Source organism: Octodon degus, unplaced genomic scaffold (genome assembly GCF_000260255.1).
Source record: "Octodon degus isolate 3935 unplaced genomic scaffold, OctDeg1.0 scaffold00076, whole genome shotgun sequence".
In the NCBI taxonomy this organism is placed as follows: Eukaryota; Metazoa; Chordata; class Mammalia; order Rodentia; family Octodontidae; genus Octodon; species Octodon degus.
Genome location: NW_004524652.1, coordinates 10,258,789 through 10,272,430, shown reverse-complemented (window position 1 = coordinate 10,272,430; position 13,642 = coordinate 10,258,789). Strand labels below are relative to the sequence as shown.

General features: G+C 52.3%; 2 protein-coding genes across 2 annotated transcripts in view; both read right to left on the bottom strand.

The window, feature by feature from the left end:
• Oas3 (2'-5'-oligoadenylate synthetase 3) overlaps window positions 1–3,241 on the bottom strand; it is a 21,794-nt gene extending 18,553 nt beyond the window's left edge. Inside the window, exons 1-2 of the mRNA XM_023720552.1 lie at window positions 3,044–3,241; window positions 1,065–1,347 (exon numbers count right to left, since the gene is read on the bottom strand). Coding sequence (XP_023576320.1) covers window positions 1,065–1,347; window positions 3,044–3,211 — 451 coding nt within the window. The 5' untranslated portion in view covers window positions 3,212–3,241. The remainder of the gene's footprint in view (window positions 1–1,064; window positions 1,348–3,043) is intronic.
• A 4,588-nt stretch (window positions 3,242–7,829) lies between these two features.
• Window positions 7,830–13,642, bottom strand: part of LOC105740875 (2'-5'-oligoadenylate synthase 1-like) — an 8,036-nt gene continuing 2,223 nt past the window's right edge. Inside the window, exons 2-6 of the mRNA XM_023720437.1 lie at window positions 13,106–13,400; window positions 11,747–11,774; window positions 10,411–10,573; window positions 8,749–8,981; window positions 7,830–7,989 (exon numbers count right to left, since the gene is read on the bottom strand). Coding sequence (XP_023576205.1) covers window positions 7,830–7,989; window positions 8,749–8,981; window positions 10,411–10,573; window positions 11,747–11,774; window positions 13,106–13,400 — 879 coding nt within the window. The remainder of the gene's footprint in view (window positions 7,990–8,748; window positions 8,982–10,410; window positions 10,574–11,746; window positions 11,775–13,105; window positions 13,401–13,642) is intronic.

The following is a 13,642-nucleotide window of genomic DNA, read 5'->3' as shown; positions in this document are numbered from 1 at the left end:
CTTAGTTCACAGGTATCAGTATATATAGTTAGTCAGGGTGAGAATCTTTCCAATTAACTGCTAGATTAAAAAATCTTCTGAAGATTCTCAGGATCACTGCCTTGCCCATCTTCTACATATCCTTTATTTTATTTTATTCTATTTTTATTTTTTGGTGGTACCAGGGATCGAACTCAGGACCTTGTGCTTGCCAAGCAAGCACTTACTCCACTGAGCTATCTCCCCAGCCCCCAGACCCTTCATGAAAGGCATGTACAGGGGCATCTTAGCACTTCCAGAAGAGTGTGATGTGTGTTTGTAATCCTAGCACTTGGGAGGCTGAGGCAGGAAGGTTCACTAGTTCAGTTAGCAAGACCGCCTTAAGGACTAGCAAGATAGCTCAGCAGACTAAACATCTGCCTAGGTAAGCGCAGGGACTGGGGTTCAATCCCTGGCCCATCATCCCTGCTGACCGTGTCCTCAGGAGTGCTGAACTGGCCACCAAGTCTGGGCATGGTGGCACATGTCTATAATCCCAGCACTGGGGAGGCTGAAAACAGGAGGATCACTATGAGTCCAACCTGTGTAGTGAGACCCTGTACCAAATATGTTTAAAAAAAAAAAGACTGTCTCAGAAAACAAAACAATAAAAAAGAGAGAGAGGCTCTCATATACCCCTTCTCATTTGCTAGGGACTCTTCTAAGTCTGTCACATGTATTAATGCATTTCATTCTTCCAATAGCTCTATAAAACAAATGCCTGCTGTCTGCTTCATTAGCATAGATTTGTCAGATTCGGGTCTTGTCCCAGAGCCCTGCTGCCAGCCACCTAAGGATCAGCCATGGGGTCTGGGGCATTTCCCGAAGGGCCTTGTGGGACAGCAGTAGGAGGGCTGACAAAGGACAAACCTTTTGATACCAACATCCTGACTAGGGGAAGGAGCTTCCTGGCTCCCATCTGCTCTAGATCCCATATGTGCAGTTAAGAAAGTGAGGCCATGAGGGATAGAGGGCTGCCCAGTGGTAGGGCCAGAGCTGGGTGCCAGTCCCGTCCCCTAACCCAGAGATGGGCCAGGGATCCTCACCCAGCATGTCAAAGGCGGGCACAAGGGTGACATCCATCCAGCTGTCAAAGTCTACGGACACCATTCGGAACTGCAGGACCCCGGGCTTGTGCTGTGGAGGGAACTGAATGCTCAGCCCCGGGGCCAGGTCCCGCTGCCAGGCCTGCAGCAGGGGCTGCATCCCCTCGAGGGTCCCCGCACGCTGGTGCTTCTGGACCTGGTAGCTCTCGAAGCAGTCGAAGAAGATGACGATTTCAGAATCACAGCCACCCCTGAGAGCTGTGCCTCGGCCAAAGGAGCCTCCCTGGGAAGATAAAGACACCCCGATTGTAGTGCCTGTGAGGGCTGGGAGGGGCCCTGAGTGAGGCGAGTGGGCAGCGTGGACACAGTGAAGCAGCGCTAGGAACCAATCTGACTCCATGCAGGAGCGTAGGCCTGGGGCAAAGGTCGGAGTTTGTGAGTGCAGCAATTTTAACCAATAAACCTGGGGTTTTAATGTTGGCAGTCAACTTGTACAAAAGCACAACTTGATAAATGGTTTGCAGGGCCCATATAGCTGTGCCTTCTGCTTGGGGTACGTGTAAAACTGGTGTGATTCACTGAATTTCTGAAAGCACTCTGAGAACCAGCATTTTTTCTGCAAAGCTTTCAGCTCCAGGAGGTGGGAAGGAAACTCATAGCATTAGACTCTCGGGATCTGGCTGCCCACCCACGGGGACGCTGACGCCATCACAGGTGGACCCCAGGGGCTCACGGGAGTCACATAGCCAGCCAATGCAAGGCCTGGATGGGTCCCTCTAGTAAGAACCCCCACCCACTCAAAATGGGATCCGCTAGGTGAGGGGCTGTTGCCACTGCAAGCACAGGATGAAGGCATCTGATGGGACACCCTTGTATTTATTGATTATTTATTTGTTCTCATGAACCGAGACAGGCAAATATCATTGCTGTGCTCCCAAACTCTGGAGGGGGGAACCCTGAAAGTCACCCCCAAGTCCTCCATTCTTTCTCTCCCCCCCCCCGAAAATCCTATGGAAAAAGAGAGGAGTTTAAATACAGCATTGTTCCCTCTTTTTCTCTCTGGGGGGGGGGACACTGATGTCATTTCGCCCTGACACACTTTCATGGGCACAGCTAAAACTGTGACCCTTGAGAGCAGGCTATTCTGTTTGGCTGTGTCCAGAAACATTTTGGGCAGTGGTGATGAGGACTGCGGCTGTGTGTGGGGGTTGTCTGTAGGTCTATGACCTCCTTTGCTTTCTGCTTTAGCCAGAAGTTCCAGGTGACCCCCAGCCCAGACCGGCCCTGCAGAAGCCACCCCCCCCAGGAACCCACTGGCTGGGAGAGTTGTCCCTAGACACCCCAATGCACCTGTGGTAGAAGCTCAGATATCTGACCCCCTACCCCAACCTTTGCCTAGTGTGGGGCACTCAGCCACAAGGTCCCCTCTAGGCTCCCAGGAGACTATGGGTGCCAGGGCTTCAGAAACCTTTAAATATATGTTGCACTGAGATTCCCCCCCCCCCATCCACACAGAGGCCTCAGTTCTGAGCACCGAGACTCTACTCCTTCCCCAGACTCCCTACTAGAAGCATGGAGGTCACTGTCCCAAGCCCACTCTCCCACCTCCCGCAACCCAGTTCCCCAAATCCACCCTGAAACACCTGGGTGTACCCCAAGGCAGCTTGATTCTCCGAGTCTATGAGGTCCCTAGAGGTCACAGCAGCAGCGCGACACGGTGTCCAAGTGACAGCAGTGGTACTCTCTCCAGGGAGAGCGGGAGGGCCACAGTCTGAATAACCGAGTGAAGAATGAGCGCATAATGAAAGAAGGAAGGACGAGCAGCCTTAGGGGTCAAAGAAGCAGGGTCAGTGTCAGAGGACTTGCTTTGGACTCCCCGTGCCTCAATTTCCCCTTCTGCCGGTGGGCGCCAAGAGGCCCTGCAGCCGCGGCTTCGCTGAGCTCCGCGGGGCATCTTGCCCTCACCCACGCCCGCTCACCCTGGCGGTCTTCAGCACCTTCAGCCCCTGGCGGCCCCCGCGCTCCCGCAGAGCGGCGACCAGGTTCCCGAGCGCGCGCCGCGCTGCCGCCACGAACGCGGGCTGCGGCTGCAGGCTGCGGGCCACCAGCGTGTCCAGTGCCGGCGCCGCGGTGCGATACAGGTCCATGGCGATCGCCCGCAGGGACAGACAGGTGGGAGGGAGGCGATGAGGAGCCAGGTCTCCGGAAACGGGCAGAGGAGCCACAGCTTTCAGTTTCGTTTCTTCCTCTCCTCCTCCCCTCTCCCTCCCTCCTCTTCCTGTCTTCCGAGGTTTCTCTTTTCCTTCTTTCTCTCTCCAGCAGCGCTGGGAGCTCGCAGTTAGTGCGAGAAGTCTGTTCATTACTGAGCATTTCCCTTGATTTGGTTTGCGCCTCCCGAGGCAACCGGGATGAGGAGGATCGTGCGTCTAGTCCAGCTCCTCACCTGTCCACCAGTGTCTGCGCAAAGGGGACGCCTGGTTCAGGTAGGGGCAGCTGCACCCTGGCCCGCAGGAGACCCTTGTTCTCGCAGTTGTCTAGGTCTTACTGGGCTGCCTCAGGGGCATCGCTGGGCTTCCCTGGGCCTGAGTTCTGCCGTCTTCATAAGGAAGGTCAGAGTTTCAGATGCTAAAAAGGCCAGGGCTGTAGAGTGAGAGGATCTTGGGTCTGAGTGTGGCCCTTGTCTGGACAAGCTTGTGTCAACTGCTGTCGTCTTCTGAGCCTGTCTGTTCATCTATTAAATGAGATAGTATTTATGAACCATTACTAGACGCCCCATGTTGTTCTAAGTGCTTTGCACTTAACACTCAGAGGTGGGGGGTTGGCCCAGCAGCACAACACTAGCCTGGTACATGCACGCAAGGTCTTGGGTTCTGACCCCAGCAATGAAGGCAGAGGGCAGGGAGAGACCCACCTCAGGGCGTGTGGTCCCTCGTGGTGCTGCTCAGACCTGGGATTCTGAGATGTGGTGGTGGAGACCCAGGAGCTGGAGGCTGCTGGCACAGGAGGCCAAAGCCAGGCGGAGCTCTGAGTGCTGCAGTCCAGAGACGGGAGCCGCAGGTGGAACCAGCCCCCAGACATCATGGTTATGGACTTCAACTTGGACAGCAACTGGAGACTATCTGTTGTGTAACTTCCTGCTTGGTTACTTTTTTTTGTATTTTAGGACAGGGGCTACAGAATCTACAGGTCTCACTGCATAGATCGGACTCATAGTAATTGTTCTATTCACAGCCTCCCAGGTGCTGGGATTACAGCACCTCTACACCTAGTCTCAATTGTTTCAGTGAGCCCCGGGGGTAGGGCCAGCACGGCAGTCCCAGGGATCAAACTTCTGGCCCCTGCATCTGGCCCCTGCCTAAGCAGGCTCCTTAATCCGCTGAGCTGTTTGACGGGCCCTTACTTTGTTACATACTTCATAGGTGTGTTGTCCTCCCAGCTCTAGCAAATCAATCCAGTATGCTTGCGACCTCTCTAGCTGTCTGGTGACCTTCCCCTCATCTTCCACACTCCACTCTTTGGTGGGTGACTTTCAGTTTCCCAAGGGCCTCAGCCATCCCTGTCACCGGGGCCTTTGCACAGGTGGTTCCCCTGTTAAGCATGGCTTTCCTGCCCTCATTTGGTGGACACCCTTGCATTCTTCTTCCTGGTTTCAGGAGCCCTCAAAGATCTCTACCCAGGCTGACTTGGTTGCCCCACCACACCTCCTGCTTCCTGCCACTGCACTTAATAGACCTCTACTAAATTACTTAATGATTTATCGCTAGGTAAGGTATTAGGTAATTAGAAGGGTAATGGAGCTGTGTTTATTAGGCCTGTAATAAATAGCGCTGTCTGCTGACCACACTGGCCCTGAAGACTCTCCTGTTGCCTTTGTGTCCTTAGCCCTGAGTCCAGGAGCAAGCTGGAATCAGCCCCTTATAAACATGATTTGAATAATCATAACCCTAAGCTCAGGCTTCTTTCAGGATAGGTGACTGCCACTGGCCTGGATCCTTCCTTACCCACAAATCGCCTCCAGGATGCTCAGAGCTGGAGCTGTGCCCCAGCCAGACATAAGGGAGTCAGCTCCACAGTGGCCACTTGACTGGGCCAGGGTGCCCCCACCCCCATCTCCTAGGAATGCAAGTTGGGTGTGGACGTGTAGCCTGGCTGGGGAGGGGCTGCTGCCTGGATAGGGCCTGACATCTCCCAGGCAGGGTGCAGGTTTTTTGTAAGAGGGGCCCAAGAGGACCTACCCAGGGGTCAAAGGCAGCAAGGTGTCAGTGTCACTGCTCATTGAGCTGGGAGGACCTCAGCACAAAGTTGGGTCTCAGTAAGTTTCTTCTTCCTCATGCCCTCTGTGCTGGGTAAACATTTACCTTCCACACTTGGCTTTGTTTCCTCAGCAGGGAGGAGCCCGGCATGGGTTGGAAATGTCCCTGCTCAGGTGCTCTGATTCTCACTCAGTCAGCTCCACCGCCCGCCCACAGGTACCTGCTTCTGTCTTCCTCAAGCGCAGGATTTTGTCCCTGAACCAGCAGCCCCACTCCGGGTGGCCCAGAGCTGTCTGCACCCTGGGGACCACAGCTTGGCTCCCAAATGCTGCCCTAAGGCCATGTGTAAAGCATTGGTTCCTCCCAACTGAGGAAGGGAGGCCTCCCTAGGGTGGCCCTGCGGAGAGCTGGTGCAACCTTTGGAGTGGGGGCCTGCTGAGGGGCCTCTCTAAGCCTGGGATGTGGCCTCAAAGGGAGCCCAAGGCTCTGGTCTCTCCCTCTTTCGTTTTCCTCCTGACCATAAACAGAGCTCTTTCTTCCTGCACAGGCTTCTGCTAGGTTGAACTGCCTCACCGCAGCCCAAAACACGGGAGGCCTGAGCCTAAGGAACCCTTTTGTCTTCCTGAGTTGGTGGTGTCAGGTGTTGGGGTCCAGCAATGGCAGCTGCCTGGCTCTGGGCTTGCCTGGTTTGTAGGGCCTAACAGAGTTTAGCTGAGAGAAACACTTCTTGAAAATTATTTTTATTTTTTTGGGGAAGAATAATTGCTTTATTATTTCTTATAGCTACTGAAATAATACAAATACATAAAATTAGTGAAATCGGAAAATGCAGAATATAAAGATCACACACAATGCTATAACCAAACAAATAACCAAACGAAGACATGGAAAACATTTAAATCCTCTAGTTACTGACCAATGCAGAATGAAAGTAGAGAAAATGTACTAGACATAATTATGTCAAAAAGATACGTAGGAATAAATATGATAGGCATGAAAGCTATCTTCAAGGAAAAGAACAAAACATTGCTAGAACTACTAGATTAAATGAGAAGACACTCCAAGGTCATGGATTAGAATTCTGAGTTTTACACAGATGTTGCTCTTTCTAACTAATAATTGAAATAAGTCATCCAATGTCAAAATATCAGGCCCACGAGGATGGGACCTTACTCTGCTTCGTCCATTGCTGTGCGCTCCGTGCCTAGGCCTAGCAAACACTTGGGAAGCATTTTCAGTTGAATCCGTGAGCACGCATCTCACATCTGCCTTTCCTGATACCTTGAAGTTCATGAATGCCCAACACACACCGGCCGTTGTTTTTATTTATTGTCATTGACCTTGAATGGGACACAGATGGAAATCAAGAGAATAAATGTCACCCTCTTGCCTAACTCTCTGGTCACCTCTGGGGTCTACTGTCTCTTCTTCAGTGCCTGATAAGCCAATCAATGACAGGAGAGCGGATGACCACGTTTTCTGTACTTGCTGAGCTGGTGTTCGTGGGCACAAGCCAGGGCCTGGATTCGAGGTGATATCTTCCTGTGGCCAGAACACCCCAAGGTCCTCATTTGCTGCTTCAGACTGCGGAGATGAAACGTGATTCCATCAGGAGCTGGTCTTCTTGCCTCAGGACTGGTCGTCCTGAGCACTGGCCACCTGCATCCCCTTAAGTGAGCCCTGGAAGGTCCCAGCTGCTGCAGAGGTGGCAGAAGACTGGCTCCCCTGTCAACCCCTTTGGAAGGCTTAGGCAGGGAAGGGCACATATTTGGTGCCCACTTGTTTGTTTGTGACAGGGCTAATGGCCACCGAGACTCCTCCCTTTCCTCCCTTGCAGGCTGTTGGATCCAGAGCCTTCTTCCCAAACATCCCATACCCTAAACTCCACCCCCATGACACCATGACATGCTCAATTCCCTAGCATCAGAAGCTCTCCAGCCCCATAGAAAGAGCCAAGTTCAGGTCTCTGCAGCCCTCCTTAGCTGTGTGACCCCGCCCACATTCCCAGCTGCTTCAAGTCTCCCAGCTGTCAGCTGGGAAGAAGGGATGAGACCAGACAGCTGCTGGCTTAGTGCATTGCACTGTGTGCTGGCTTGGGAGCCCAAGCTGTCTGAGTCCAGCCCTGCCACTCTCAGCTGAGGGACCTTAGGAAGTGACTGCACCTCTCGGGGCCTCTTCTGCTGTCCACAAGGCAGGGCGATTGCAAGCAGGCTCCTGGGCCCTCGTGAGTTTTGAATGACATCATGTGTGCTCAGGGCTTAGGCAGAACTTGAGCCCAGAGAGACTCTCAGGAGCGGCATCCTGATGAATTGGGGCCAGGGCAGTGAGCTCCAGACAAGGGAGTGAAAATTCTGGGGCTCAAAACTGTTGTACGATATGGAGCCCAGCCTGTGTGCCTGCTGATATGGGTGAGTGTGAGCAGGAAGCCGTACCCTAGGTGACCATGGTCGCAGCTACAGGGGCACCTCGCAAGCTGTGCAGGGGTGGGTGGAGTAACAGGTGGAAACAGGTCTCACCGGGAACACTTCCACGATTCCAGATGGGAGCTATTCTCTCCCGGGACACACAGGTAGCTCAGCCAGGCTTCAGCCTCCTGTGCCAGCCGCCTCCAGCGCTCTGGGTCGCTACCACCCAAGTTTCCAGTAGGGTCTGCTGGGTCCAGAATCACAGGCCTGGGGAGCAATCATCAGAGAGGGCCAGTGAGGAGTCGGGCTCCGTCCTGGAAGAGCTGACAGCAGCCTGGGCAGATGAGGACAGGACCCAGCAGGGCACTGCTCCCGGGTGTACCCTAAGTCCTGCCCCACAGTGAGCAGAGGATGTGAGCAGAGGGACCTTCAGCATGAACCGGCTCCCATCTCCTCCTGTGCCTTTTGTCGGCAGCATGCCCTTGGGCAGCTCACTGCCCTCCTGAAGCCTCAGTCTCCTCATCTGTGAAATGGGAGAGGCGCACATCAAACACACCCATCTCAGAGGATAGGGTGCAAAGATGAACCAACTGAGTCTCACGAAATGCTCAGCACCGCAGCCACAGCAAAACAGAGGTTCAGTGCACAAGACTTCCAGGAATGGTGCTGCTCACCCCTGAGAGCTTTCTGTCCCAGCAAAAGTGATCGTCATCGCTGATGTGTTCCAGGGCCACCCACCTAGTTCACTGTCTGTTCCGTCTGAACAAGCTCCTTCCCGTTTTCTGGTCAAGTTCAGGACAAGCTCAGAACCTCAATTTCCCCATCTGTCAAAGGGTGAGCAGAAGTCCCCCCCCTAGTGCCAGAGGCTGTGGTTCCCACCAAGTGGCAGCTGTCGGGGGCCAGTGCAGTGACAGGCAGCAGGAGATGCTCAGTAAGTGCAGGGCGTGGCTGCCCTCCATCCTTCGGGTGCTGACACTATCAGGGTTTGCTCCCTTGCATGTGGGGCTGAGCCAGGGGTGGGGGCACCTGGGCTTCCTGAGCTGGCTGATCAGGTAGTCTCTAATCTTGGGGTTTGCAAAGTCATAGTACTCCATCCAGTAGCTGCTGAGCTGCTGGTAGCCCATAATTAATTCTAAGACAGTCTTGAATCCCTGGGCCATGTTGAAATGGGATCTCCCACTCCTACTTTCCCAAGCATAGATGGTCAGCAGCTCCAGGGCATACTGTAGTGGCAGGGGACTCCCAAGCTTCTCCTTGCACTGAGGGAAGGAAAAACAATCAGGAAAACAGGGTTGCCCAGCTTCTGTGTAAAGCCCATTTGTCACAGCCCAGTCCAGCCTGCAGACCTGAGTTTGTAAAGCCTTACTGACTTCCAGTCATACACACTCAATATTTCGCTCTGCACTATCATTTTTTTATTTAAATTTTTTTTTAAATTTTATTTGTGTGTGTGTGTGTGTGTGTGTGTGTGTGTGTGTGTGGCCAGCTCAGCCCACCAGGGGGCGGGCTGGCTGGCATGTGGTGCTGGGGGATTGAACCGCAGTCCCTGTGCTTTGCTAAGCTTGTTCTAAGTACTTTAGACCACTGAGCCATCTCACCAGCCCCCTGCACTATCATTTTTGTTATCACTTTTTACACTACTAGAGATTGGACCCAGGGTCTTTGTGTTCATTTACATTCTCACCTCACTTTACGGTGCTGAGATAGGTTCTCCCCAACACCCTCAGCTGCTGAGCTGGACTCAAACTTGCCACCCTGCTCCCTGAGCCTCCAGAGTTCTGGGACAGCAGGCGAGCTCACCAGGCCCTGACGCGGGCTTGGATCCCAGCCCCACTGTGTCTGATGCTGGGCTGCTGACTTAGCATCCCACAATGAAGAGTACAATGAGTAGCACATAGATACCCAGGCCCACGTGGAAATAAGACAACAAGGTGGTGACCGGCAGGAGAAAAAGGACGAGGGGAAATTCCAGAAAATATATTGCTGGGAAGGATTAATACAGTAACTCTGGGCATCATGGTCAGAGGAATAAGGACTTGAAACAGCAGAAATTAAATGCCATCAAAATAACACATCAGATTTGAAAAAGAATAAAATAGAAATCCTAGGGTACAAGTGACAACTGTAACTAACCACTCCATAGGAAATTAGATAGAGCTAAAGAGAAAATTGGGGGCTGGTGATATAGCTCAGGGAGCTAAGCACCTGCTTAGGCAAGTGCAGGGACTGGGGTTCGATCCCTGGTACCACATGATGGGCTGGCCCCGCCCCCAGGTGCACTGAGCAGACCAATGAGACTGGGTGTGGTGGCACACGCCTGTAATCTCAACACTGGGGAGGCTGAAAACAGGAGGATCACTACGAGTCCCATAGTGAGACCCTGTATCAAATGCATAAATGAAAAGAAAAAAAGAGAAAATTGGTTCATCTAAAGGTGAGTGGGAGAAACCACCCAGAGTGAGGCATGGATTCCCTCGGCCTCCTCCCCTTTCCTTCTCTCTCCTGCTGCATCCCCCTCTTGCCTCCCTCTCCAGATCTCCTCCTCCTCTCTCTCTCCTCTTCCCTTGCTCTAGGTCCCTCCCCACCCCTCTCTTCCCTCCTTCACCCCCCTTTGTCTGCCCTTCCCTCCCCTTCCCCACCCCCCATCTAGAGTGGGCCCGAGGTCCCTGCAGGCAGAGGGGGCCATACCAGCTGGTACCAGCGCTTGACGAGGCGGATGAGCCTCTTCACCTTGGCAGGCCTCCGCTTCACGAAGTCTTTCTGGAGCTCAATGAAGCAGCTGGAGAACTCGCCCTCTGTCTGCTGGGAGGTGCACTCCTCGATGAGCTTGATGTATATTTTGGGGTCTGGTCTGTGGGGTCTGGTGACCTGAACTGTTAGGGTAGAAACTGTAGCTTCAAGCTGCCAGCCCTTCTCTGGGGTTCTTTCATCCCTGCGGGTGAGAGGAGTACTCACTGATTGTGAGGTGCAGGGTAAGAGGCAGGAGTTCTGATAGCAGTTAGGAGTAGTCCTGTGTTGTGCCATACGGTAGACAGCGACCCGCTGCACAAACACTGGTGGCCCCATGACACCACACTGCAACCGAGACATGCCCGTCTCCCAGCGCAGCCCGTGCAGATTCCTACAGTGGCACATTACCCATGCGCCGAGGTGATCCTGGTGGTCACAAAGCCCTTGGGCTGCCGGTTGTCACACGTGTGGCTGTGTCAGCACTGTGTGTGTTAACTGTACCGGACTTTTCCTGAGGCATCAGACCGTGGGCCTTGCCTGAGCAGAACTGAGTGAGGAGAATTCGCCCTGGGGTACCTGGAAAATGCATGAGTTAGTTCATGCACATAAGTAACAGCACTTCCTTTATTTCTGTTTTTTAAAGTTTTTTTCTTTGTGTGTGTGTGTGTGTGTGTGTGCAGGGTCTCACTATGCAGCTCGGACTCTAGTGATCCTGCTGATTTCCGCATCCCTAGTGCTGGGATCATAGGCATGTGCCACCATGCCCAGACTCCATCGCTGGCTCAGTGCGCCCAGGGGTGGGTCCAGCATGGCACGCGGGGCCAGGCATCGAACCTGTGCTTACCTAAGCAAGTGCTTAGTCTGCTGAGCCATACTGCCGGCCCTAAATTTTTTTTTATTATAACATTAAAAGGAAGATAAGCCAAGCTGGAATTAGTGTACTCCTTCTGCTTACAAAATGTTTGTAAGTATAAAAAGTTTGCTGTGGAACGGTTGGCTCTGTCCGTGTGCGGTTCCCTGATGCAGCCTGTCTTTGCATCTCTCAGCTCCACCATTTTTTCCAGTAGTTGGTTCACCCTCATGTTTGGATTATTATCACCCAAGGAGCAACAAGCTATCCCACATGTGTAGCCTGTTAGCATGTACATGTGATATATAACATATACCCTTTTAGCATATATTTATTATATAACCTATTAACATATATGTTAATTGGGAGAAAGCATTCAGAAGAAGGCATGAAAGGCCAGTGTCCCCTTCATCTTCCCCATCCTCCCTCTTTCTCTTCCTGTACTGTTTTGCAGCAGGGATGGACCTGTGGCCTGGGCCGCATTAGGCAAGTGGCCTAGCATTGAGCCACAGCCCTGCTCTACACATACTATACCCATGTGCACCCCAGCCCTGGCCTAGGTGAGCAGTAGGTGGGACCATCTGGGCTGGGTGAATATTTACTGCGACATCTGCGCATAGCAAAATCACCCGAAGATGCTATTTCTCGGGCCTTGCTCCCTTTGCTAAGCAACACACTACTGCATCCCATCTCTCCTCTGTATTTACTGTCAGGGTCCTGGGGAGAGGCTTTGCCCCTGGCTTATTCGTGGCCCAGGGCTCTGTAGGTACTTACTGGTCCTCTCCTCTGAGGAGGCTGAGACAGGAAGATCACTGTGAATCTGAACTTTGCAGTGAAACTCTGTGTCAAAAGAATTTTAAAAAAATACAAATCACAGCTATTCCACACACTGGTGTTCTGGGGTGTCTGTATGACCACTGGGGAACTGGAGTTTTGAAAACCTGCACTGTGGCCAGCCTGTTGTACGGTTATAGTGCAGATGATCATTTAACATGGAAATAATGATGGGTTAGAGGTGGTCAGCTTTTACCAGTTCTCCTAGGATGGGGACTGAGCCTCAGAGAGATTATGCATCCTATGCACATCTTCTTATGCATACACAACATTTTGTAGAAGTTTGACAAGGTTTCCTCGTGTAAGGGAGAGGGAGATTAAATGAACGTTAATTTTAAGCTAGAGCTACGCTGCTCTGCATAGCAGCTGGACTGAGGTCGAAGCAGACACACAAACCCAGAAAGATAAATCCACATACTTTGTCATGAATAGAACCAGTCAGCTTTACAAATGTTTTATTTATTATTATTATTATTATTTTTTTTTTTGGCAGAACTGGGGATTGAGCTCAGACCTTTGCGCTTGCCAGGGAAGCGCTTATTCTACTGAGCCATCTCCCTGGCCCCCTGCAAATGTTTTCTAAGGAATGTCTTTGTCCCAGATTTAGCCACTTTGCTATTCAATACTCCTTCTGTGCTGAATGTTTTTGTAGACAGGGTCTCTCTATATGGCTCAGGCTGGTCTTGAGCTCACTATGTAGCCGAGGCTGGTTTTGAACTCATGGCAATGCTCCTGCCCAGCCTCCAAGTGCTGGGTTATAGGTGTGTATCACCACGTCTGGCCTTTGTGATTGGACTATGTATGACCTTAGTCTCAGGAGAAATTCTAAAATCTCCCTACTGTTTCATAGCTCTAAAATGATAGGATATTTGAGCAAAGCTCAAATTACAGATTTCAGCTGAGAAGTAGAAAAGAGAAAGAGGCTGAGTTAGAGGAAGAAGCCGAGGCCCCAGGGGCTGGGGTGCTCACCCAGGACATCAAAGGCAAGTAGCACATTGAACTCCACAGTTGCCCCTATGAACCGGGGGGAACTCAGCAGAAAGCTGAGCACCCATGGGTTGGATGAATCCTGGGCTTTAATCTTTAATTCAAATATATCTGCTTTGGTGCATCTCCGAAATACTTCCAGGTCTTGCCTAATTTCTCTGATAAACTCTTCCCGGCGTAATATCTGGTCCTGGAAACTCTGGAGGTTTGCGAGGAAGATGACCAGGTCAGCATTATACTGGTCTTTGAGGGTCGTGCCTTTGCCGGAGAAGCGACCCTACAAAAGAGATCAAGAACCACGCGGACACTTGGTGAGAAGAATCCTCTAAGCACAGCGCTGAGAAGGGCCGCGAGCGCCCGAGCGCTGCCGCCGTCTGGGGCCTCAGCACATCCTCACCTCTGCGCCGCTCTCCCTGGGCTGAGTTAGGAGGTCTGTTATTAGCGCCCCTCGTGTCACAGATGGAGAACCCGCATGGTGGGATTTTGTATCAGTGACATCTCTCAACTGTGGCAGAGAAC